The sequence below is a fragment of the Harpegnathos saltator genome, unplaced genomic scaffold (assembly GCF_003227715.2).
Source record: "Harpegnathos saltator strain DR-91 unplaced genomic scaffold, Hsal_v8.6 scaffold171, whole genome shotgun sequence".
In the NCBI taxonomy this organism is placed as follows: domain Eukaryota; kingdom Metazoa; phylum Arthropoda; class Insecta; order Hymenoptera; family Formicidae; genus Harpegnathos; species Harpegnathos saltator.
In genome coordinates, this window is record NW_020229952.1 from 572,894 (window position 1) to 598,085 (window position 25,192).

Here is a 25,192-nt window from a genome sequence, read left to right on the forward strand (position 1 = left end):
AGTCATCGTTCCTTGCAAAAACAGTTTATTTAAAGAAGTTTCGTAACAAATATAACAAAATAGTATATCTATTATATGTATTATCTCGTAAATACGTGATATAAAAATATTCCTTTCGGATACTTTCAGAGCGTTGAATCGTTCATGTTTGCGCTTACAAAGCGCTATTTTATTTTATTTGCGGGTAAATGCGCGTTTACTCGTTCGTGAATTTCGGCGAACGTTTCTCCATGAAAGCGTCCATTCCCTCCTTCTGGTCCGCCTGAAAGTTTCGTTTATTGTTAAGTATAAATTTGTTTCTTCTAGCCCTCCACTTGACTCGTCAGTCTAAATTGAAACTTACCGTGGCGAATGTACAGTGGAATAATTGTTTCTCGTATACAATGCCCTGTTGTAAACTAGTTTCATACGCTGAAATTAAGAATAAGTGGATGAGAATGCATGCGCAAATTTGGCAATAACATCAATTAATATTTTGATAACATTCAATTACCGGTATTAACCGCTCTCTTGGCGAAGCCAACGATTATTTGCGAATGGGAGGAGATTCTTTCGCCTAGTTTTACTGCCTCTCCAATGAGTTTGTCAGCCGGAAAGACCTTACTGACCAAACCTATAGATATGCATAGGTTAATTGCTAATTGAATGAACATTGAGCTAAATGGTCACAGGCTTTTCCAAACTACGTACTTGCGAGAAGCTCAATTTCTGAGCAAATTCGACAATAACGAGAAACTGCGGAAGAAACTCACCGCACTTTTCGGCTTCCTCGGCGGTGATTTGGTTACCGGTGAGCACAATCTCCATTGCTTTACTTTTACCGATGTACCTGGGCAATCTCTGAGTACCACCTCCTCCGGGAATCGTACCGATGATGATCTCCGGTTGACCGAATTTTGCCTTGTCGCCGGCGTAGATGATGTCGCACATCATCGCCAATTCGCAGCCTCCACCCAACTGTGCAATTAGCAAGGAGGTGAAAGAAAAAATCGTCGTATGAATTATAGCGTTCTTCTAACGACAAAGCTTTCTCGAAAGAAGCAACGTTACGTACAGCGTAACCGTTTACAGCGGCGATGATAGGTTTCTTTATTTTGGAAACATTTTCCCAGTCATGCAAGAAGCTGACCTTCTCGTTATTTGAAAATGTATTGTCCTTCATTTCCTTGATGTCCGCGCCTAATAATCATTGTTGTGAAAATAATGTGGCGATACATCAACAATTGGCGAAATCATTTTTTTTAATTTTATCACGAATTTTGTGACAAATATCTACGTGGGATAAATTTTAGTACTGTAATCCTACCGGCAGCGAATGCTTTTTCGCTCCCAGTGATAACGATGGCACCGACAGCAGGATTTTTATCGAAATGTTCCATGGCGTGATACAACTCGACCATTAATCCCTTGCATATAGCATTTAGGACTTTGGGTCTGTTCAAAGTGATGAGACCCACATTGTTCTTTTCACCTGCAGTCTCGACCTTGAGGTACTCCCAATTATTCGTTTGACCTGCGAATTAAATTTTAGCGGAATTATTAAAAAGAGAAATATCATTTATATATTGTTATATGCGTATTTTTGACAATTGAAACCGTTTGATGAAGGTTTGAGAACACGTGATGTTTCGCAACGTAACATGCAAATTTTTATTGCTGTGCATATGGCCAATATTTAAATAGCTCTCTAATTAAAACTAAAGTCATATAGCAAATTGATTTATTCGTATATATTTAATCCTATTAGTTTGTAGGAAACTGCTTGTGTCAATATTGTGTCAATATGCATGTAAAGAAGAAAAAGAACAAATTTACGACATCGGAAACAAGTTTTGACTTAGCAACAGTCGGCACAGATACGTGATTATACCGGGTGTATCATAATATGCTTGTTTCTTTATAAAAATGATGCGATCGTTGCTTGAAAAGAAATATTGATGTTTGTTGTACTTACAAGAGTAATATCTAATTGTAGGCGCAGCGAATTGTTGCGGAAATCGAGCCGCTTGTGATACGCGGGAGAAAAGAATTTTCGAGAATCGCGTAACAGACATGTTGATCACTTCGATAGTCTCAGATAAGTGCCGTCGTGGAACTCGTTTCAACTAGACAGAGCCACGGTATAGCAATCTAGCCAACTTTGACGATGAAAATGTTTCTCCGATTGCTTCCTAAAAGTTCGAGAAAACTTTAGAAATCCGTTATATATAGATTAAATGTGTCAAGTTATTAAATAATTACACTCTAACATAAGAAATAATTAAACTCTGAAATGATTTAACGACCGGCAACTTTGATTTATTAATTAATCGGTCGAAGCAAAAATAATATATGTTACTATTAAATTATTAATTAAACGAGAAATCAAAAGTACTGCATTTGCGTGGAATGGGAATGTATAAATAAAAAAATTGAATAAATTAATTGTCATGCTTGTGTGCATAAATAGCCACATTGTGGTAACACTGCTTTAGAATTCATAAGATGTTCTCAGTGCCGTCATTAGTATCTAATATACCCCGAAGAAGTAACATTTCTGAAAAAATTATATATTTTTTATTTTAATATTATTTGATATATGTTAGATTTTTATATTCGTTTTTTCACTTCCACCCGGTTGTTCAACCTACCACTAAATTTTAGTGGGAAATGTAATTTTCTTATCTTGCCTCTGATTTATTTTCCTTTGTTTACGTTTCACTATCGTGAATAGATCGTTTTTCTACAAACTGCAATATTGTTTTGCCGCTTCACAAATTAATATCGATTTATACACATTTGTAAAAAACTGTCCGAGAAAGAGAGACTTTAGTTCCAGATCAATGATTCGCAGCCGTGATCGATGAACCATACGACACTTAAAGAAGAGAAGAAAGAAATAAGACAACGCTCTTCTGTCGTGCATTGCACGGTGAAAGTATTTGATTTGGACCCGTAGGGGGAATTCACCTGAACAGCTAACGGCGATAAATACATGACTCGGCATGGGGCGAACTTGGATTTATCGTCAGTTCACGGCCGTTCGTCCACTCGCCTTTTACGGGATCATGAGCGCGGTCCTGCTCCTCGTGTTTCTAGCAAACGCTATCCTGAAAGGATACAGAGCAGGTATATTTTTTTAATTTATAATCGATCTTATTTATAACATGTACATATAAATTTTTATCTTTTTTCTTAAATTTGTCTCGTTACAAACTTATTTCAGATCTGTTTACTTTAGTCGCACAAGTGCTTTAGTACCTAAATTTAATTTGCAAAAAGATGATGGATGAATAAATGTTATGTGAAGAGGAATGGTCTGTTCAATTTTGTGTCGCTTCGATTGTATGGTTGCAGAAGAAATTTGGAAGCAGGATTTGTTCGAGAATATGCGGATTGGTGCCTCCACCGAGGGCTATGATCGCGTGGGGTTGCGATGTGGCGCCGACAAGATGACCGTGGAGCTTCAAACTACCGAGGACTTTTCAGGAGTGATCTACACACAGGGTAGTTTCCACTCGCGAGAACCGTCCTGCTTCCTTGACCCGGTTCGCGGTAGAAGTTTCACTATGAACATCCCTTTAAATAAGTGCGACACAGAAAGGGTGAGCAGATTTATATATATTGATTTTTTGCTACGCGTCATATCTGGCAAATTCTCGATTTATTTCGATTTATTTTTCTGGGATTTGAGACATTTTTCAACATATCGCGTTATATTTGATTTCTGCAATTTCTCCCGCTTCTTTATTCATTAATCGAGATATTAATAATGGAATTAGAAAGTGATACGTACGGATTATGGTATTTTCTAATATACGCAGTTTTTCAGCGAATCAACGCGTTTAGTCACGTTTTTCATCGAGTAAATTCGTTAAAGGCTTTTCCTCCAAGTTTACTGCGAAATCACTCTCGACAAATAAACTGCGTAGCTTTATTAGAATATCTTAAATTTGATTACTGTCCGGCAATGTAAATGTCGGTCTCTCATATATTTGCATATTTTTGTTTTTATTTTGGTGACAGAACGGCGAAAAGTACAGTAACGTCGTGGTGGTGCAACATGATGACGACCTGGTGACACCGGGTGACGCTGCTTTTACATTGGAATGCGACTTCTCGAAGCCGAGGGATCGCACGGTGACGGCAGATCTTAATGGGAGCAAGAGAAGGTAAATACGTTGACTCGTCATCAATTTAACGCGTCATTAATTTTACGCGTTTACGGAACGATGCGAATGCAATTATCGGACATATGTTTCTGGTCAAATCAATCAATTATTCATAAGTCCAGTGAAGATACGATCGATTTTCTCCGTGTTGTAAGAAATTGCATGTAACGAACATCTCATATATCATTTTAAAGCGTTTACAAGTTATAAAACTTCCACTAATGAAGGCTGAAGAGATAGAATAGCGATAGAGAAAGCGATTCTTTTGTTCCAAAGCATGGATATGAGCGGAGCGTTTCGGAGATTCGCATCCACGTGTTTATTTTAATATTTTACACGCCGAGAAAGCGACGTCTTCCACGTCGCTCGGCGGTGCGAAAGAAAATAAGAAGCAAACCAAAGATGGCGCGTCGATGCAAGTTGAAAAGAAAGAATAATTCTTATGACTGATCCGATGCGAGGAAAGCTTTCAACCGCAAAGTACGAAAGTCTCTCGATGAAGAATACGATGTATATTACTGCTTCTCCAGATCAACAAGATCCAGTATAGCTCTCATAGACGCCGATCCAGGGAGCGACAGGAGTAAAAGGGCCGCGTACGTGGAGAGCTACAGCGACCGAGTGGTTTTCGAGCCGGACGCCGCATCCCGTAAGGCAAACGATGAATTGTGAGACCCCAATGTGTGCTAGCTTAATAAAGAGATACGATCAGCAAAGACGATTAGCACAGTTCCTCCTAAACCGCCATTTGTAGTACTTTTCTCCGTCGGCGTGTGATCGTCGCTCGCGAATTCTCCGGCCGGCACGATCGGTGTCCCAACAAAACGCGAACACGCGACGACACTCACGCGCGTCGACAATGTCGCCTGTCAAAAACACGTGTGTTTGAATTTTTCATTTTCAGGATAAAGCGCAGTGCTGAGCCAAATCCTGCCGTCGTGAGATCCCGGTGAGACTGCGATACACTCCGCACGCTAGAGAGATCGTCACCGTTCGCCACTGTCTTACCTGTTTGTTGTTGCTGTTCATAATAAATTTTATAATTCGTTGAATCTCTCTCTTTCTCTCTCTCTCTCTCTCTCTCTCTCTTTGTCTTGGATGTCCCTTTCATTCTATTAACGGAGAACGCGGTCTTCGCCGGTCGCGCTGTACGCGCGATGCACGCACGACGCCTTGAAATCTCCTTTTATCCGAGACTTATGTCTATATGACATGCAAGATTAGCCGATAACCTCCCCCGGCCCGAGCGTGGAGAACCTTACGTCACATTTATATAACGCAACGCAATCGTCGATGAACTATGGTGATTCTCCTTTTTTCCCTCTACGGGACCCGCGAGACTCCCGATCTCTTCGCGGATCGTAATTCAATTTTCGCGGCGGTCCGTAAAGTCCGTAAAGTCCGTGACAAAGGATAAAGCAGCTAATCAGCGGAATTGGCCGCCGAGTGAATCGCTCGATGCGTTTCGCGTGTTATAGGTCACGGTGATAGCAATTTAGCGAACGAGCTCGGCTTCAGCTCGACGACGATGCATCCTCTCGCGTCTTGGGCGCCGAATCTTGGGCGACGGACGGATACATGCCTGAAACAATTTAAGAGGTCCCCTTTGAGGAATTTTATATAACCGCCCCACCCATCTTTTATCTCTCTCTCTTTCTCTCTTTCTCTCTCTTTCTTCTTTCTCTTCATCTTCTCTGTCGCTCTCTTTCCGTCCGGACAATGCATGCGCTGAAGTTCTCGCAAGCGATTGTAGTGCGCCTCGTGAATGAACGTAATGAACGACCGGCGGCTGGATCGAATTATAGCCGAATCTATTGTTATCCCAGCGGACTTGATTGGACGTAACTCGAATCGAGGAATAATCAGTGCATAATAGCTGTGAAAATGTGTGTGCTCTCTTATCAGAAAGAGAGAGAGAGAGAAAGGAAAAGCTCCACGCTTCACGCGCGCTCAACACAATCGCGTGACTCGACCCATTGAGAATTTTTCTCATTCTTGTTTTTTATTTTTGTCATGTATATCGACGTATGCCGATGAAATGATTGACATGTCCTCATAGATCGACAGATTTATCTTCGTCTTATCGACATAGAGCAGAAGTAGATTTCCAAACAGTGCACGCGCGGCACATTAACCAGCCTCCCACTTCAGTTACGTCTTCTCGTATATATAAGACTGCCCACCGGCGGGGCATTATTGGCTAAATCGGCGGTCTCACTTCTCACGGAAGTTTTTTGACAGTGAAATTACACGCACGACATACGGACTTGATTCGCCGCGACAATGGCGACAGCCAAGTTCAAAGAAGCGTCCCCGTATCTCAAGCCGAAACCTTCACCGCCGCCGGAAGATTATCTTTACAATAGGTGAGTGAAACGTACAAGACAACTGTTTCTACGCAATGCCACGTTGATACATACAATGTCGCGGATATAAACACTCGACTGATCGTCTCGAGGAGCATCTCTTGGAGATTTTGCGAAAAATTTCTTATCGTATGTTCTCTTACTTTTACCGACACGAAAATGTGTCTTCGCAGGTATCTAGAAGATCTCGCTCTGAGGACCGAGTCGCGAGACGACCCGGTTGTAAAGCTGGCCCTCTTCGGCGCAGGTCGTGCTGGGACGATACATTTAACGTCAATAATGTCCAGCCCGCGTGTCAAACTTCTGTACATCGTTGACGATGTCGAGAGCAACTGGACGAAACTGGAGAGATACTGGCACCTGGAAGACGTGACTTTTCTGCATAGCAAGCAATCGGACAGAGTGTACAAAGACCTCAAGTGAGCGAGCTGCATGAAACATTTCGAAATTAGAATTTAATGATACTGGTGGATTTCTTTTTATAAATACATCGCACGTAGCGAGTGTGTAAGATGCGCTTGAAGAGGACGGTCCTCTCTCAAGAGAGAGAGAGAGAGAGAGAGAGAGAGAGAGAGAGAGAGAGAGAGAGAGAGAGAGAGAAGAGAAGTGGTTTCTATAAGAAATCTACTATCGCCGAGAGCGTTGGGCATCCAGACATTTGCCAAACGTGAAAGTTATCGCAGCACGATCGGTCCCATATGTTACTGCACTAACTCATTCTGTAATTTGTGTAGCGTCGACGCGGTCATCGTCGCATCGCCGACTTTCACTCACGAGGATATCGTTACCAAGGCTCTGGAGGCGAGAAAAGCGGTCTTCTGCGAGAAACCCATAGCGGAAAATCGCGTCAACACCGCCAAGTGCTACGAGAGCGCCAAGAAAGTCGGCAGGCCGCTGTTTTGCGCGTTCAACCGGCGATTCGATCCGTCCTACTCGTCGGTGCGCGACAGAGTTCGCAAGGGAGAAGTCGGGCATGTTCACATGATCAAGACCGTCGCGCGAGATTCTCCCCTGCCCAGTGTAGAGTACCTCAAGATATCCGGTGGCATCTTCCACGACTGTATGGTCCACGATATCGACGTGATCACTTGGATCCTCGGGGAATATCCCGACAAGGTGCAGCTTCCGCGAAGCTTCGTTTAGAAATTACCATCATTATTTTCTCTCTTATTTGGAGAAGTTACAATTATTTGGAGATTTTCTTTTTATTTAGAAAAGAAGGAAGAGCGATATCCGTTTCTTTAGCTTCCGGTTGAGCGCAGTTGAAGTAACGTGCACATCTGTCGATTCGCAGGTCTCAGCCTTGGCTGACGCCAACATCTCGGAAATCAAGGCGATCGGCGACTTCGACACAGTCGCCGTGACCTTGCACTTTCCCTCAGGCACACTCGGCATGATCGACCTGTCTCGGAACAGCAGTTTCGGGTATGACCAGCGCCTGGAGGTGTTCGGGCCTAAAGGTATGATGCAGGTCGACAACGAGCAGCCGATTCACTCGGTACGCAGGCAGTACGGTCAGGAAGGGCAAATCACCGCTCCCATCTGGTACTCGTTCGCCAGCCGATACATGAACGGCTACCGAAGAGAGTTCGATCACTTTATCGACATCGTGCTGGGCAAGGCCGAGTCTATGGTCAGGCCGAACGAAATTCTGGCAGTAAGCAAGATCGCGATGGCTTGCGAAGAGTCGGCTCGTGCCGGGAAAGTAGTGGAACTGAAATGGGCGGACGGAGAATTACCTTATCACAGATAAGATAACGCGGCACGATTTCTGCTTCACTGTCGCATACAAATGTGTTTTATGCACGAACGTGTAACATATATGTATGCATGTATGCATACATATATATATATATAATGTCTGTTTTAAAATTTTCCTTCCTAAAATAAAATTTCATACAGGGTGTACGAAGATGAAGCGAGCATGTCGCAGAAACCGAATGCGATTCCAATCCACTGGTAGACGAAAGTTCAAACTTTTGCACTTTAGTTGCCAATTGCTATCACTATGCGCTGTTAATCGCTGTTCATTTGCGCAAATACTGATCGGCAACAGTGATGCAAAAGTGAGTTTTCTCGGCTTCATCAGGATGGAAGAGAAACACAAATCCTACTCTTTTCATCTCTCAAAATATATTATTTCGCAAGCTCGTATAATATTACCGTGATTCAACGACGCTTACGCTAAATTAGAAAGCGTCTAACGGATAGCTAATGAAAAAAATCAAATCGTACAGTTTGTAACGATTTTATCGCTGACTAAGAGAATACAATGAATACATACTAAATACTTCACTAAAGGGACAAAAATAGCGGTAGTACAAAATCGATGTTATCCGTAAAACTGACATGTGTTCGCGTGTGGGAATTGTTTCCTGTTCACAAAAGTCTTGTAAAAAAAGAGAAATGGAAAGTTCTATTCGTCTGTCATCATCGTGTTATGTACAGAGTCAGTCGGCTTCTTCGATAAACAATGAGGAACTGAGTTTGAGCTGGTCGAACGTCAGATTCGAGAATCTTCAAAACACTACCAAACCGTTAAACCATAAACACCGACGTCCTCTCGTAAGGACGTGTTGCGCCATATACCGTGCACGATTTATTTAGAATCTATTAATACTAAATGTGTATATACATTTGTCCATATTCACCGTTTAGAAGGAATATTACAAAGTGACGCGAAGGATTTGCACATGTTTCGTGACACGTAGAAAAATCTTACGTCCTACTGTGTCTCGTTTTAGCAAACTGTGTGTATGTGTGTATGTGATACGCAAACCGCGAGTCTTGCGTGTGAGGCCGTGAAGACCGAACTAGAATGCTGGATATTCAATGCGTATCGCAAAACTTACTGTATCGTGCACTGATTGTATGAAATGATTGAATTTCACCAACAATTTGACATCCCTTCAACTTATTTTACTCTTAAGAGCGCACCTGACGTAATACAGTATGAAAATAACGTGATTCGCTTAAGCGTTGCACCTATGTATACGATAAGAAAACTCACAAAGTATGAATATACTTTGTGTATACATTCATATTTAACATCTTCCCCTTCCCTCTTTTAGTAGCCCGAAACTGCGAATCGTTTACGTAAGTTCACATGATCAAGCCCGAAATGCATGCACTTGATTGTGAAACTGTTGAGTTATAAAAATTTCCACACAAAAGTATCAAACAGTCACTAAACGGCGCCGAACGATACTTAAAATTTACTTTTACACTTGTAGGTTTCTTCCCGTGTTTATTGCGTGTCCCGTATTCACAATTTCGCTACATATATATATATATATATACATATATATATATATATATATATCTCTCTTTTCATTCTTCTTAAGCGCGTGACGTTCTCTTAATGTTCAGAACTTTAATGATTTTGCGAACAGCGCAGCAGTGGCTTGTGTCTTATCCCCGTTAAATCTACGCAGCTCCGCAATCACTTGCGCCCTCGTAAAACCCAGAGCCTCCAGTTCCTTCACTGTGGCTTCCGTGAACGGATCGTGAGGATACACCGTCGTCTCTAAGACAGCTGATCTGCTGGATGATACAGACGTGCTAGGTTGGTTGCTGCTCCCTTGACCGTCTGGAAAGTTTCCAAGAAAACAATTATGTTTGGCAAATATAGCTCGAAATCTTTACACTAAACAAACGAAAGCACAACAGCGAGAAATATCTAAACCAGGCCAGGTTAGGTTCAGTTATACACGTGGATATGATTGATTCTACTTTTTCTTCCTTTTTTTTTTTTTTAGATCACAAAGTGCATGAAATAAGGATCAAGAGGACAGCACACTTGCCGTTTTGCTGCCTCTGTTTCTTGGCGTCTCTCGAACTATCCTCCAGAGCACGCTGGAGATCCCTGTCGTCTAGTACATCGTCGCTATTGCCGCTTAATCTTGCGCACTCGGGTAGATCACCTGCCGAAGTAACCGAGCCGTAAATCGACAAGCTTCAATTAACGAAGAGATCCATAGAAAGAGAAAAAATAACACAGACGCACCTTCAGCCAGAAATGATGTCTCGGTGCCGGTGGTGCCAATTTTCAAGACGTTCTTCTTCAAGTCTATACAACACTGATGTCTCTTGAGCATATCTAGACCGAGCAACATGTCCATAGGCTGCTCCTCCAGAACGCTGAACGACGTGGTTAAATGATCATTGCCGATCTGTATTTGTACCATGTGTATACGACCAATTATGCGTTGAATGCCGACACCTTTGGCGACTCCGGCCCACCTCGTGTCTACCAGTCGCATAATGTGGCATCTTTCGGCACAGCTGGCGGACATTATCGTTGTTTGCGCACCTTGCAAAGCAAAAAGGAGAGACCACGCTCTCGATATTTTCACATTGCCTGTTGATGGATTCTCGCGAAATTGTCTTCATGCCCGATGTTATTAATGTTGCGTCAACGTAATGCTCAAAAGCGGGATTTATATCCAACTTGCAAGCGGAATCCAGTTCTTTCGCTCTTCTTTTTTCGTTCTCACACACAGGGCTCATGCATTCCGCGGTCTAAAATTAAACTGCTGTTTTTCTGCACGCTATGCAGAATGATTTTCCGAGATGCGCGGATTTAAAAATAGACGCCCACTCGTCCTTCCGATGCAGCGGAACAAAGATATTTAAAAATAACCCCCGAGAATACGATTCAACAGTATTGACATTTCGTGTGTTTCACGCGCGTGCATCAAGGTTTAATTTTGGCTAATAAGAGTATATTGGCGACGGACAACGATTCCTTGCAAATTCATGACTAATCTCACTAAAATTTTACTTCCTACCAAGTTATCCACCAGAATTATTTCTTAACAACTAAATATCTGAGAACCTTAATACAGTTTCGTTCAATTGTGAGCGGTTGTTAATGATCTTTGTTGTCGTTACAGTTTTCAGTAGAATTTGGATCGCTGGAAATTTACCTGAATCGATAAACGCTTTGACGGGGAACCCGTTGACCTTGCAATTAATATACAGCATGACAACGGTGCCAAAGGTCTCCGGATTGTATTCCATCGCGGCCTCCATATTAGCCTCGATGTTCTTCTGCCTGATCTCCTCGGCGATCAGCCGCTGCGCCTCTGTGTCGAACGGATCCGCGTTCATCATTCGTAGCCGTTGCGCCTGGCGTTCTTCTCGAGCGTTTATCTGCTCTCTGAGTACAGTCGAAAATCTATCTATAATGCATGAGCGTTTAGATCACAGGTGCGAGACGTAATGTTATACTGCTGTATATGAGAAGAATCGCTGCTTACCCAGATTCCCGGATAAGAGCGCGTCGGCTAGTCTAGGATTGTTTTGCTTCAGCAGCGCCAGCTGATCAGGATTAGCCAGAAACATATTCTTTATCATTGCTGGATCATCTTCACTGCGGGGATTCTGCACTCTGTTGCTATTGGAGTTTGTAGGTTGACGATTATTGGACGTCCCGGGAACTCTGATGGAACTGAAGTCCAGTAATGGAATGGCTAGAGCGACGTTTCTTCGAATTTAGTACGTTCATTTCTTGCAGGATACTACATGCTATACGAAAGGTGGCTCAATGAAAAAAAGCAGCCACTACCAAGCAATATAAAGCAACAGCCGAGTAGACAAGATTACAATGCATTTTGCTAATGTTGTTCAGCAATTCCCCTTGAAATTAACGTATGCATAATTAAGTTGAAGCCAAAGGCCGAGGCCTCGCTGTCAAGATTGTCGTGTTGCCGCTTTATACTTCTTATCGACCAAAGCGAGATAAATGATAGCAGCGAATCACTAGCGAGACATGATGCGATAAGTAGCCGTGGCTGTTTGCAATTGTGCCATCCGCTCGGACTGCACATACGATTTACATAATCTGTCACACAGATCGTCGTTACTCAGACATAAGAGCGAGGTAATGATATTCACCTCTGTTGAAAGGTTGCAGATTCATGTCGCTGCCGCTTTGGTGCATATGCTGAAGAATAACCGCGTCGCCGTCGCGGATGCCATGATCGCGCAACGATTTTTTGTCGTCCATGAGGGGCAGGCCATTGAACGCGATTACGATCTCATGGGCCGGCACACCGCTCTCGATCTCGCAGAACGCCTTGAAATTCTCCAACTCCAGCTCCTCGCTCACGTCCAGGACGAAGATGTCGTCGCTGAGCGTCGTCACTGTCACCTTCATATCTGCGTGCGGGCTCACGACAATCTCACGTTGACCCCGAATACGTGACACGTCCTCACTCGATCTCCGTCGACGGGAAAGTGCTGGATCGTCGTCGGAAAATCCAAAGTGGTCGAATGAAGCGACGGAGCACGGATCGGGGGAGCGATCAGGGAGAGACGAGGAACTGAAGGACGCGACGGAAGGGGCGGTTATGACTAACGAGTCCTCCGGATGTAAACAACAGCCCAGCTCAGCAAAAATATTTCTCTCTCTCTCTCTCTCTCTCTCTCTCTCTCTCTCTCTCTCTCTCTCTCAATGTTGGAACAAAAATATTCCCTCGATCACGAGCTGCGACGTCGACTCCACGGTGGGCTTCACGATAGGCGATAACACCTCGATTACTATTACATCGATTATTTTTACCTAGCAAAATCGATTATCGTGTGATGTCTTTTTACCTGGGTTATTCCCTAGACGATGATTCACTGGCCAGAGAGAAGAAGGAGAGAGGTCACGGGCCACTTTTAGCCGAGCCCAGTGTGAGGCGCCCTCTGCACAACCGTGCACATCAACTACGATGCCATGTCCACGACACTTTTCTGATTTCCCCCACCACGCACGCACCATAGCCGGCTCAGTCTATCCGTGTGGACCGCGTGCTCGGTAATCGTCGGCGCGCCGAGCGACAGAGAGATATCATTCCCTCTTTCTCGCTCTCATGTTCGCTCTGCGACGCGAGCGAGAATATCTTTCCCTCTTTCTCGCTTTCGTTCTCGCTCAGCGACGCGAGCGAGGCTAAAGCCCCTTGCAAAATACGTCTGATATAAATACACGCATATGGAAAAATGACGATTTTGTATGGAAAAATGATGAATATGGACATATGACGATGGGTATAATTACATACCGGTGGAAAATAATCTGTTTGTCACTTTTATATGCATTACTGCGGCATACACAACAATATAGACTCATTGTGTTACGATTATACTTTTTGTGTTATGATTATACATTGGGTAATAATGAAGTGGATTCATTGATGATACCTAAATAAAATTTATTAATAATAACATTTAATAATAACGATATGAATAGAAATAATGTTATATATTTAAACATGTAATAAAAATATACCATATAAACATATAATGTAAATATGTAAACATAAACATGCAATTATGAACATAAAATGATAATATCAACGTATAATATAAATATGTAAACATGAACATACAATTATGAATATAAAATGATAACATGAACATATAATATAAATATGTAAACATAAACATATGAACATGAATATAAAATTTAAATATTAAGAAAATGGCTGCATTCAGCAGACTCAACAGTTGGACAACATTACTAGATTTTCCATTGAATCTCGCTCCTGATTGGTAAATACTTCTGGGTCTATGAAGAATCTAAAAGAATGCTCCAATCACAGACAATAAGCGCGCTCTGATCACTTTGTTCCACTGAACGCGGCCAATGTTATTGCGTTAAACCCCCATTCTACATTAGTCGCACAGTCGCAAATTGACCAATCACGGCTGATTGTCCTCCTTGCGATCAAAGAATACTCGACTGTGATTGGTCAATTGCGACTGCGACTTGCGACTAATGTGAAGCAGGCTTTTTTTTAAGATCGTCTTGAATCTTTAATAATTTCTTAATTAATAAAACGATCCATATGAATGTTGTATAAATAATTTTACTGGCTAAAGAGTATTTGAAGATGTATTTATGGCAATTTTTAAATATTCTTTTTAGTATCTCATCGATGACATGAACCTCTTTTAGCAAAGATTCAAACCCGTTACTGTTATTAATTCCGAAACCTCTGCTATGAGCCGCCACTATCCCTAACGAAGAACGAATGTACGATTTGATATAGGGTATTATCCTTTTTATTATTAATGTATAACACGAAATTTAACGAAAAAGGTCGAGATCTTTATCCTCAAGTGAGTACAAATCTGTAATTAATTTTACTCAATCAAAGATTATAAATAAGTGGCAACTATTGATACTGTCCAATTGTATTGTATTCGTGGATAGCACGTTGTGCATAAGACATCTTAGAGATGTTTATATAAAGGACGGTAACCAATTTGTTTGAAATTTTTTTACACATTTATTTTTGCGGAAGTCACAATCCGTATATTTCCATTGTAGAAAAATTCTATGATTATTGAAACATGCAATCATTTAACAAATTGTACAAACTTTTTATTTTCCTTCTCTATCCTTTTGCTTTTACGTACTACTATTAAATAACAGGTTAGATCACATTTTAGTTTCAAATAATGATTTAACGGTATTTTCGGGAAAACTAGAAATCTAGATGATCGAATCGTGTCTCATAACGATAAAATACTTGTATGCAATGATATAAAAAACGAAATAGCTTTACATATTTCTACATATTTATATAAAAATAGTTTAAATGTAGTAATAATTATGAAACTCTAAACATACGGAATCTTTCGACATACACGGACAGATCAGTAACAATATATTCTTGACCATATTTGGGGACAAAATTGCGATGTAGAAATAAGGATATACGTTGCGTCGCCTGTATGGGATATAAATATGTTTCCAAACAAGGGTCAGTCGTCACTTGTCATGGCGTGCACAGCGTGGATCCGTAATTATCACACCGTACACGTGCGATGGTGCATCTGTCGATCGTCGATGTGATAAAACGCACGTCGTAATTTCTCGGGAAAGCAAATAAAAACGCCATCGAGATAACCGGAACGGTAAATCGCGAGAATCATTGACGATTGTTAATGAGCGCGTATTGCATCTCATGTGCATATGAGCGCTTGAATGGCGCTTAACGAGCGGTCGCTCACGTGACCATTCTCCACTTCGATCAACGATAATCAAGATATCGCCAATAATCTCCGTAGATGTTACGAATAGAACACTCAAATACGATATACATGTTTGCATACTATCTCGCGTTGACTATAGCAAAAATGAATAAATTTAGGCTTGTCACGTCTACAAAGGCCGGCATAGATAGCTCGATCATACAATTTTCAACCATATGCTTACATTAGAGATGTGCGAATCAATAATTTTTATGTCGAATCGAATCGAATCGAATCTCATTTTTTTAATTCGAATTCGAATCGAATCGAATCTATGAAATTTCACTCGAATTCAAATCGAATCGAATGAAATCGAATTGAATCATTAAAAAATTTAACATGGCTATTAAACATGCAAATAATGATGAAAGATTTTAATATGAAAGGGAATATTGATATTGTAATATCATCTTAAAGTAAAATATATATTTAAATAATTAAAGTAATTTATAATTAAATCATTAATTATAAGTTAAGTTAATTGCAAGTTAAGGGTTCAAACATACAGGCCCAGATGGCCCGTTTTGTAGCTGATGCACATAAACGATAATGTATTTGATTCCTATTCGAATTATTTGGATTCGAATCATAGGGATTCGGATTCGGATTCGAATCGAATCGAATTACATTAGATTCGATTCTATTCGATTCGAATTCGAATAGTTTGCACATCTCTAGCTTACATACATGTATATGGATATTTTTTATATTACACATTTAAGTATTTTTTATTCACGTGATATACAGTACAATTATTTACATTTTCGGCTCTCTGGTTTCTCGAATTTACTAAATTAAATCATATTGTGATGCAGCTGGAAATCGTAGTCACTAAGATATGAATCTCTCTATTAATATAATGCTTAATAATATTACATATAATACAAACATATATTATTACATATAATTATATATAGGATGCGTCAATAACCGTTACCATCTTGAACATCTCCGGAATACGCAAAAAAGAGGAGAGCAGAAATTATAATTTCTGTTCGAAGATATCCAAGGTGATAGTAATCATTGCCTCACCTTGCGCAAAATGAAGTTTAACTAATTACAGGTAAGGCGCCGATCTCTGTGCAGCGCGAGATTCAGACTCGCGTTTAAAATTAATTTTTCGTCAATAGCGTTAATTTTCGTCGAGCGTTACGTTGCATTCTTTAGATCCAACCGACCTCTCAGATTCCGCTTCCACATTCGACGAGATCGTACTTGTGCCAATCATCGGGAGGCTCTCGCCTCCCACACAGGCCTCCAGCCACCTGTCTAATAACGTGTTCCCTGTATCCGGTGCCGCCTAACCGTTTCCGGTATCCGGCTGGATGTTACCCCCTGCGGTGTCCTCACACGCGACCCCCGCGCAAAGGGCACGAGCCCCCGAAACACTCCATGCTCCAATGCGTCGCATACCCCACTTTTCCCGAAGGGGGACAACCCTCGCGTGCGTGTGTACGTGTGTGTGTGTGTGTATGTCTTCGGTGTCTGCACGATCGATTTGTTATTACGAATCGTCATTGTGCCAATGAGGAACACGGCTACTCCGTCAAGTCCGTCGATCGCCGTTTTCAGGACGAGCCTAGCGCTCTCGCTCTCTCTCTCTCTCTCTCTCTCTCTCTCTCTCTCTCTCTCTCTCTCTCTCTCTCTCTCTCTCTCTCTCGGTGCGCACTTGAGCGGCAATTTGCTCGCAGCTCCGCGTTAATTCCCAAACTTGCACGTGAGAAGGGTACGACGCAATTCTTGCGCTCACGGTAAGATTAACGACCGTCGTCCAAAGAATCGTCCGCGTCAGGACGGATGCGCCGCCCGGCGCGTTCACGAACACAAATCGATTTCACACTCCCGCTGAGTATAAATTAATAGACACTTAGGGCGCGCGTTTCGACGGCCAGCGGGATGTTCCGTTCCAGCTTATTCCGCGCACCAGGTGTTAGCGCTGCGCGGTCTCCTCCCGCGGCCGGGACGCGCCGTGAAAAATCGCTTCGTACCCGCGGAGCCGGGCCGGCCGCTCACGATCGCTCTCTCGGGAAATCTCCTTTTAAGATAAATGTCCCAGTAACCGGACGTTTAAGCGTCGCTTGTCACAAAAAATATAATATATAGTATGAAGAATAGTTTTGATATAAATATTTGCATTTATTTGAAAACTTAAGATTCCCTTAAGTAGAGAAAAATGATTTAAACCAATGTATATATCTGTTACTAATGAAAAATTTACACAAATAATGAAGCTCATTAAGGGGACCGGAAGGTCAGATTACTGAAAAATCGTGCTTGTTTTTGATAATGATTTTGTGACGAACTGAATAAATGTGCAAGAATGAAAATTTTACATATATTTATATAACATATGAAGAGTAGAAAAATTTTGTTTTTGAACAAATACTCATATAAATATACGTCCATTTACATTTTAAACGCGTTTTACATGTATTACAAGTACATAGGCAACACTTATATATAAGGAGAAGAATAGGAGTTAGCAGTCTAGTGTATTATATAGAAGTCTGTGGTTGAAACAGGTTATGAGCCAACGTTTGGATATATTTGTCCCAGTGTCTGACCGCAATTAGAAAATTAGTATGTGCTAACGGGAAATAATATAAATATAAATGCTACCTTTCAATGAATTTATTAACGATTGACCATTATTTTGCCAAACCACAGGTGCGTATTTATTTAATTAATTTTTATTTTAACACAAACGTATCAAATTAGGTATACTTTTTTCCAACTAATCGTCAAATAATGGAGTTTTTTTACAATAATTATTACTTCCATTTGTTATTGTCAAAATAAATAGTAAATTTTTTTTTTTCAAAGTGGTCGAATCTGGGACGTTTACCTTACATGAGCGCAGGCTTCAGTTCGCAACCTGGTCGACCGGGTTGTCCTGCGTATCGCAACACGGCGAAAATGTCGTCGAACGGGCGCTCGTCGATCGGCGAGATTGCGGCTCGGATTGGCCGCCGTCGCCGGCGGGATCGCATTTAAGCGCGTGCACGTGGCCTCGTGGATTTAAATCCGATCCCCTTCGGTTATCGCCGTCCATCGCGCGATCAGTGGCCTCCGAAATTCACCGACACAATGGACCCATCCGGATGGACGCTGTATTTTCATTTCGGATTAGACGGGAGCGCGCGGCCGCGAAGCGCTCATCGGAGAGCGCGCGGCGCGGCGGAGAGTCGCGAAGAAGAAACAATTCCCCGTGTTTATTAATTTACTTCGTCGCCCGGCCAGCGTTTAAATGACAATCGCTGCGCCTACGCGTCGGGATCCTGCGTTGCGCAGCGTGGGAAAACGAAGCCGGCGGTTCTCTGCGCAGGAAAGAGCGTCGCAGATGGAACACGATAACTCATCGTGCGATTCGACGTGCCCTCGCCGTCCAATTTCAGGTCTTCTCTAATTAGAAAGACCTAATGGACGAGGCGCGAGAACATCCGCACGCTGCCGCGCTCATCTTTCTGTTCTTCTAACGGGGCTTTGTTTATTGGCTGGTCGAAGCTGCGTTAAAAGCAGCCACCAAGCGGCCCGCAATTTCGACCCGTTTCGTAATTTCTTGTGAAAGTTAGCAGGACTTTTATACAACGACGCGTCTTGCGTTTTCAATGGACGTCGAAATAAAGTCCGACGTATTTCTCCAGGAAGCCGTTATTTTTACCGCTCCGCTATGAAATCGGTAGCGATAAACGTCGGCGGTTGCAGCGTCAAGGCTCTCGTGAGTACTCAGTCGAGTACAAATTAATTATTACAGCCTATCGCTCGCGCAAGGACGTAGTCGGCGCCATTATCCTCCCGCAAGGAATTGCTCGCTACCGACGTCTTCGCGTGAGCTCTTGCGGAGCTTATAATTAATTTGTTTATTAGCTCGCCGACGATCGCCCTCGGCGGTTGGGTTTCCGCGACGATCGATGCGGCCGGGCCGCGCGGGCGAATTCTGCGCTGCCGAGCCGGCGAGCGATTTTCACGCGTCGAGAAGACACCCGCTTTGCGCGCTCGAACGCGCGACTACTTTCGCCGCGAAATTACCGCGCGAACGCCGCGCGAGGTGACTCGGCTGCGAGAGCATATTGCCGGCGTAACCGCGGTGCGTTATTAAATGTTATTATCTCCGCGCACGTAATAAGCGCGCCGGCAATCAGATCCTGTTACCTGTTACGGCTCGCATAATTACAGGTCTGCCCGGCGGGGCCAAATGTCGCCGAAGCGGTAACCCGGCAGCAACCCTTCGCGCGCGACGTCGCGGCCGCACGTGGCTCGCACGTGCGGCCGACTCCTTTTCTATTACGAAGACTTAACCCGCTTATCCGTGATTCCTGGCCGATGTGCTCTTCGCCGTTAGCGCCGATTAGCGTCGGCAGACGCGGGCGACGCGACGCAGCGAACAAACGTCAAGAGTGACACTCCGGGCGAGCGGCGTTTTTCACTCTTCAATTTTGCTTCCGGGGGTTTTTTCTTTCTATCAGTCCTAGCTATTCGCAAGCATTTTTCACTCTTCAATTTTGGTCCCGAGTTTTTTTTTTTTTTTTTTTCTATCAGTTCCAGCTGTTTGCGAGGACTGATAATTCGATGAGTCCTTTGGATTCCATCTTGCAGATTTCCCGGGGAGGGCAAAGAGAAATTTAGTTCTTCTAATAGGATCGAAAAAGTTTCTTGCAATTATCATGTAATGTGATGTATGGACGGATCGGTATTTGCGCGATTATGCGCTCTACACGTTAGAATTCGCACATCAAGGGCAATTAGAAATCGAGAGCGGGCATAAAGTGGAGTCAACGCGGCTCCCTTTGTTGCTTGACGTCGCAAGTGGTTTCGCTCGCGCATTTGCCAGCAATTTTCTTCGTGCCACGGCGGACTTTCGTTCGCGTCCGCCAGCTAATTACGAATTTACCTAGCCGCTATAGACTATACTTGAAAATTCTGTTTCTGTCTGTGTGAACGTGTGAGACCTATGATGATCAGTCGCGTGCGAGCGGCACTCGACGTCGATAAAAACTTCGAACATGCGAAAATCGAAGGGGTCGCACGAAGCTCGACGCGCTTAATTCGTTTTTAGTTCCGACAGTTGAGGAGAAGAAATATCTCGTTGCTTCACGTCGCCGTGATTTCGTCCTTTTCCCTCGACGTTCCCTTGCTCCTGCGGATCTGCGAACGTCCATTCGCGACGCGGACCGACGATGAATTCAAACCGCGTTCGGCTTCGCCGTCTTCTTCCGACGAAACTTCACCTCGCGACATTTTCGAGACGCGCACTTTCTCCCTCGTGCGAAGAGCACTTTTGAGAAAGCGTGGCTTCCGATTGGTCGACGGTCGCGATTCTGCCGCAACAACGTTCCAGGACGGTATCTAGGAATGAGAACAACAGCGTTCCTTATCAGATCGATGAAGAGGCGGCACCGCTACCCCAGCAACCAAGGGGTAGGCAGGCTCTGCTGGCCGAGCGCTCGACGAATGGGGTCGTAGCTGGGTTTTCAACCCCGCGATGGCTTCCGCCTTGCTGTCGCTTTTCGATTTTAGTTCAACGAGAGACCACCTGAACGATCGGAACGGTAGGTGGCTTGCCGGGAGGCTGCGGAGGCCTTCGACTTCTTACGTTTTCGAACGGACAACAAAGTCGACGAATGCAAGGGACGAATTCGAGGAGGTCCCTTTTATTTCCTAAGCGAGTCGCGACGCGCTTTTCTCGTGGACAACCTCGCGAGCAAACGTTGTGATTGTTGGTGCAATTGCGAAGTGGAACTTGAGGAAGGTACTTAGCACACCGTGAAGGACCCTGAAGTAATCCTGAGGAACATTCGCGGATCCCGTAAATCAATCTAGTCGTCGAATCGTGATGAACCCGCCAGTTCTTATCGAATCATCAAGTAAACTAACGAAAGAATATTCAAGTCGCAAGGTGAATTGAGAAAACCTGGTATATCCTGCGAAGAACCCTGAAGGAGCTCGAAGGGAGCATTCAACCTAGTCATCGAATCGTAGCGGCTTCTGCGAAGTTGCGTTGGTGAAGTGCAATCTGGGATCGGTAGAATGTGATGCTGAAGAGTGTTGCACTGATGGACTGGTCTTGGGACGTTTCAATGTCCAAGGCGAAGCACGACAAAAGGGTGCGACAGAGAACGGACATTCTCGTGTGAAAGTCCAGCGAGAAGATGCAGCCTGCGGTCGTCCCGGCGATACTCGAACCTGCTCATCTCGACGTCGCAAGCGGCACCGTTGGATGCGAGCCGAGGCATCCCGAGACGTGAGGCGGCGCGCTGGTTAACAAGTGTCTCGGCGAATCTCGACACGTGTCCCGAAGAGCTCGGTCAAGGCACGTGCCGCTGTTTAGAAACATTAGCGTGCACGCGTCGATCGCAGCCCGCCACGTGCCGATCGTATCTCTCGATCCCTGAAACGTGATCGAGTGCGCGTAGGTGGAATTTCGGCGGGCGCCGACGAAGCGTGTGAGCGGCGATGTCAACGTCGCCGGGAGGGACTCCGAGTTTACTCGTGGAGACGCGATAATTATTACCCCTGCTGACGCGAAGAACGAAGAAGCAACGGGAAGTGCCGTGGTGTCGTGGTGCGTGCCGTTCTTCCCCTCCTTCTGTAACGTCTAGTCGGATATTCTAGTCATATTTTCGTGAATATTCCCATTCATCTCGGGAGAGAGTTGATTAGCACGTATCTCGCAGAACGCCTCATCAGCGCGAAGAAGAATGAAGATACGCGCGGCGCACTTAACAGGCGTCAGTTAAACTGGAGGAACTCCGAGAAGGAGAGCCTTGGCGGATTTGAGAAGACCTCTTCTCGTCGGTAAGAAATTCGAGTTCCGCGTTCGTCGCGCGATCGACCGCGGGCAGCCGTGAGAGACGCGCGCGAGGCCTGTCGCGAACGAGCTGAGTCGAGGAGCGATTGACTCGGGTCGCTATGTATTCCATGGACAATCTCGAGCGGGACATGATGAACCGGCAGTACATGTACGAGGCGCACAGCTTCCTGGGGAACCCGGCGATCCCGGCATTGCCGCCGCACTGCGGCGTGCCCACCACGGCGACCTTGCCGGCGATCCCGTCCGGTAGCACCGGCAGCACCAGCGGCAGTGAGCACTACTTATACGATGAGAATAGCAGCGACAACGAGAGCGTCTACAGCAGCGATCAGGAGAACCATGCGAGAGAGTGAGTCAGACCACCGTGACCTGTGCCCACCTGCGGTTTTTCGTCTCGCGCTCTTCTCATCCGCGGGAGAAGGTCCTCTCTTTGGCGTGTCACAGAAAGATCGAGAAATATTTAATTGTAAATTAAATAAGTGCGTATGTATGATGTAACCTTGTAATTCAATGTAATTTTTACGTGGCATGCCAAAGAGAAAGAAAGTACCTCAGCGGAGGGTGCATTGGATGTAAGAAGAAAAAGGAAGAAGGGAAAGAATGAAATGAACAATGCAGTCGAGAGAAACGCGCGCAACGAGAAACGATTTCGGAGAAGATGATAGAATGCGCATTTGCTTTTTAATCGTTAATAATCGCACGTTTTTTGAAGATTTGAAGATTTAAGCCCATATTCTGAATTATCTCTTTCATCATTAAAAGTGACTATAAAAATAGCTTAATAAAAATAGCCGATCAGGAGGCTTTATATATATATATATATATATATATATATATATGGTATATATATGAGCTCATATTCCGAACTCTCTTTTACCGCTAAAAGTGATTCTAAAAATGGCTTACAGCAGGAGGCTTATAAGCCACTTTTAGAGTCACTTTTAGCGATAAAAGAAAGTTCAGAATATGAGCCTTCGTCTAAATGCAGTGTGTCTCTTTCTTCGAGCGCAATAACTTGGCGCGCCGAAAATACGCATCACAATCGCGCAAAGCGCATTCTCTCCTTCCGACCCGCTAAACGGGACACGTAAGGACTCTATCGGCTCTCTGCTCGTAGACGAAGTCGAAGTAACCGGCGTAGCGGCGCGTCGGGAAAATGCCCGCGACAGGTGCAGGTGCAGCAGCGGCAGGCGGCGAACATGCGGGAGCGCCGACGTATGCAGAACATAAACGACGCCTTCGAGGGCCTGAGGGCCCACATACCGACTTTGCCGTACGAGAAGAGGCTGTCCAAGGTCGACACGCTGAAGCTGGCGATCGGTTACATCAACTTCCTCAACGAGCTCGTCAGGGCCGACAAGGGTAACGACCCGCTGACGGGGAACAGCGGCCTCTCGAGGTGTTCCAGCCGGGACGACTCTAAGAAGGTCATAGTCCGTGGTGAGGCCAATTTTAATTACAGTCCTACCGGTAGTTCTCGATTTCCGCTCCGCGGAGTACGATTGCCTCCGCCGATTGACGACAATTTTCAGAGGAGATCCTCAGGAGAGAAGAGAAAGACGCGGTCGTCCATGCGCGACGATTTTTCAGATTGTTCGATCGTTAGTGTGTTGCATATATTTATGATTCGAAGTGTGGATGGAAAGATATATCGAGAACCATGCCTGTACATGTTTTGCACGATGCGTCAAAGTGGCCGCGGCAAAGTGTCTCCCGCAAAGTTGATGATGTTTCACGCCGAAGCATTCGTACGGAATCGAGCCTCGCCGAAATTCCGCCCCGGACTCGATTTCAATCGTAATCCGCGTGAGATTCAGTCTCGTGCGCGCATACGCCTCGGCGCCGCGTTACACGCTACTTCGATATTATGTGCATAACATATTAACGTCGGGCCAACTACTTCCGCTCACGTGTGGAATCATAGATCGATTTATCATAATTACCCATCTACCCTTTACCCGAGACAGGTGTCTCCGGCGGACGAACGGGCTGCTTCGGGGTGAAGTCTTCGCGCGAGAGAGAGGCGGGGAGTTCAAAACAAAAAAAAAACGTACCGGACGTGTCGCACAATATTTACGTCGAGATAATAATCCCCGAAAAATGGCGGCGGGAGAAAATCAAGGTGTCGCAAAGTTTCCCCCGCTGACCGGCACTTGCCGTTTTCGAGTGTCTCGAGTCGTACGACCGCGACTTCCCGGCTAATCTCTCTGGAATTGCGACTTTCAGGCAGCGGCGGGAACCCCTTCATCTCACACTCGCTCTCGTGGTCGAGGAAGTCGGACATCTCGCCGAACGGGATGATGTACGCGAAGGTCTGGACGCCGGAGGATCCGCGAACGTCGAAAAACGGCACGACGTTCGAGTAGACGGCACCGCGGCGGCGGGTTTTCCGCTCTCGCGACAGGCGAGAGAGCAGCGTCGGGGACGTTTCCCAATCCGCGTGTTATTTAGTGTCTAAGGAAAAGCGTTTCTAGTCATTCGACCTCGTCAAGCAATGTATCTCTTTGTACCTCTCCATCATCGAAGCATCTCCGGGCTCGTCGCGCGACGAACGACCCATCAATATTCACTCGTCCTCTCGCGATCCTATCGACGAGAAGGCGACTTGTTGAGCGACGAACGAACGCGCGTTCGCATATTCGCGGGCCATTTTTACGAAACGTTCCGCACGGAGCGCGCTTGTAAATAGGAATCATCGAAACGGACGAATTGACAAGGGATGATGATCACACCATTTATACGTAACTATCGCGACGTAAGGAGTGATGCGCGCAGCGACCATCGTTATCGCCACTGTGAATAACAAAGCCAAATAAAAGTAGTTCTGACGAAGCCGA

The 25,192-nt window shown here is 44.4% G+C and overlaps 5 protein-coding genes across 9 annotated transcripts; 3 read left to right on the top strand and 2 right to left on the bottom strand.

Annotated features, from left to right (window-relative positions):
- Positions 1-8: 8 nt before the first annotated feature.
- On the bottom strand, positions 9-2,146 carry Echs1 (Enoyl-CoA hydratase, short chain 1). The gene is made up of 7 exons (XM_011154799.3): positions 1,955-2,146; positions 1,307-1,513; positions 1,055-1,179; positions 753-957; positions 494-613; positions 344-411; positions 9-262 (listed from the first exon to the last, which is right to left on the bottom strand). The coding sequence occupies exons 1-7, from the start codon at positions 2,052-2,054 to the stop codon at positions 197-199; spliced, it is 891 nt and encodes a 296-aa protein (XP_011153101.1). The 5' UTR covers positions 2,055-2,146; the 3' UTR covers positions 9-196.
- Positions 2,147-2,608: 462 nt separating this feature from the next.
- LOC105191416 (uncharacterized) lies at positions 2,609-5,203 on the top strand. 3 transcript variants are annotated; one of them, XM_011154798.3, is made up of 5 exons: positions 2,610-3,108; positions 3,337-3,584; positions 4,006-4,151; positions 4,682-4,819; positions 5,056-5,203. In XM_011154798.3, the coding sequence occupies exons 1-5, from the start codon at positions 2,985-2,987 to the stop codon at positions 5,102-5,104; spliced, it is 705 nt and encodes a 234-aa protein (XP_011153100.1). In that variant the 5' UTR covers positions 2,610-2,984; the 3' UTR covers positions 5,105-5,203. The 3 variants fall into 3 exon arrangements, with proteins under 3 accessions (XP_019700738.1, XP_011153100.1, XP_025152975.1); XM_025297190.1 differs by having other exon boundaries at positions 4,682-4,800; XM_019845179.2 differs by having other exon boundaries at positions 2,609-3,108; positions 4,682-5,203.
- A 634-nt stretch (positions 5,204-5,837) lies between these two features.
- On the top strand, positions 5,838-8,988 carry LOC105191414 (inositol 2-dehydrogenase). The gene is made up of 4 exons (XM_011154796.3): positions 5,838-6,517; positions 6,691-6,936; positions 7,252-7,633; positions 7,812-8,988. The coding sequence occupies exons 1-4, from the start codon at positions 6,435-6,437 to the stop codon at positions 8,268-8,270; spliced, it is 1,170 nt and encodes a 389-aa protein (XP_011153098.1). The 5' UTR covers positions 5,838-6,434; the 3' UTR covers positions 8,271-8,988.
- A 284-nt stretch (positions 8,989-9,272) lies between these two features.
- rngo (DNA damage inducible 1 homolog rngo) lies at positions 9,273-12,677 on the bottom strand. Its single transcript, XM_011154795.3, has 6 exons — positions 12,416-12,677; positions 11,779-11,991; positions 11,446-11,700; positions 10,524-10,829; positions 10,321-10,440; positions 9,273-10,106 (listed from the first exon to the last, which is right to left on the bottom strand). Exons 1-6 carry the CDS (start codon positions 12,675-12,677, stop codon positions 9,883-9,885), a joined length of 1,380 nt encoding a protein of 459 aa, XP_011153097.1. The 3' UTR covers positions 9,273-9,882.
- Positions 12,678-18,219: 5,542 nt separating this feature from the next.
- Fer1 (48 related 1) lies at positions 18,220-25,192 on the top strand. Of its 3 annotated transcripts, none has more exons than XM_019845198.2 (3): positions 18,306-22,704; positions 23,473-23,792; positions 24,582-25,192. In XM_019845198.2, exons 1-3 carry the CDS (start codon positions 22,454-22,456, stop codon positions 24,719-24,721), a joined length of 711 nt encoding a protein of 236 aa, XP_019700757.1. In that variant the 5' UTR covers positions 18,306-22,453; the 3' UTR covers positions 24,722-25,192. The 3 variants fall into 3 exon arrangements, with proteins under 3 accessions (XP_011153102.1, XP_019700757.1, XP_011153103.1); XM_011154801.3 differs by having other exon boundaries at positions 18,599-22,704; positions 23,473-23,795; XM_011154800.3 differs by having other exon boundaries at positions 18,220-22,704; positions 23,473-25,192.

What these genes read in the sequence shown, in the direction of transcription:
- Echs1 (XM_011154799.3), bottom strand. Translation starts at nt 2,054, where the DNA reads ATGTCTGTTACGCGATTCTCGAAAATTCTTTTCTCCCGCGTATCACAA. An exon ending in TACAATTAGATATTACTCTT is followed by an intron (nt 1,514 to 1,954) that starts GTAAGTACAACA and finishes TTTAATTCGCAG; the next exon opens with GTCAAACGAATAATTGGGAG. An exon ending in CGAAAAAGCATTCGCTGCCG is followed by an intron (nt 1,180 to 1,306) that starts GTAGGATTACAG and finishes AATGATTATTAG; the next exon opens with GCGCGGACATCAAGGAAATG.
- LOC105191416 (XM_011154798.3), top strand. Translation starts at nt 2,985, where the DNA reads ATGGGGCGAACTTGGATTTATCGTCAGTTCACGGCCGTTCGTCCACTC. An exon ending in CTTAATGGGAGCAAGAGAAG is followed by an intron (nt 4,152 to 4,681) that starts GTAAATACGTTG and finishes CTGCTTCTCCAG; the next exon opens with ATCAACAAGATCCAGTATAG. An exon ending in CGTAAGGCAAACGATGAATT is followed by an intron (nt 4,820 to 5,055) that starts GTGAGACCCCAA and finishes TTTCATTTTCAG; the next exon opens with GATAAAGCGCAGTGCTGAGC.
- LOC105191414 (XM_011154796.3), top strand. Translation starts at nt 6,435, where the DNA reads ATGGCGACAGCCAAGTTCAAAGAAGCGTCCCCGTATCTCAAGCCGAAA. An exon ending in GAAGATTATCTTTACAATAG is followed by an intron (nt 6,518 to 6,690) that starts GTGAGTGAAACG and finishes GTGTCTTCGCAG; the next exon opens with GTATCTAGAAGATCTCGCTC. An exon ending in TCGGGGAATATCCCGACAAG is followed by an intron (nt 7,634 to 7,811) that starts GTGCAGCTTCCG and finishes GTCGATTCGCAG; the next exon opens with GTCTCAGCCTTGGCTGACGC.
- rngo (XM_011154795.3), bottom strand. Translation starts at nt 12,677, where the DNA reads ATGAAGGTGACAGTGACGACGCTCAGCGACGACATCTTCGTCCTGGAC. An exon ending in TCTGCAACCTTTCAACAGAG is followed by an intron (nt 11,992 to 12,415) that starts GTGAATATCATT and finishes ACGTCGCTCTAG; the next exon opens with CCATTCCATTACTGGACTTC. An exon ending in CAAAGCGTTTATCGATTCAG is followed by an intron (nt 10,830 to 11,445) that starts GTAAATTTCCAG and finishes TTGCTTTGCAAG; the next exon opens with GTGCGCAAACAACGATAATG.
- Fer1 (XM_011154800.3), top strand. Translation starts at nt 22,454, where the DNA reads ATGTATTCCATGGACAATCTCGAGCGGGACATGATGAACCGGCAGTAC. An exon ending in CAGGAGAACCATGCGAGAGA is followed by an intron (nt 22,705 to 23,472) that starts GTGAGTCAGACC and finishes CTCTGCTCGTAG; the next exon opens with ACGAAGTCGAAGTAACCGGC.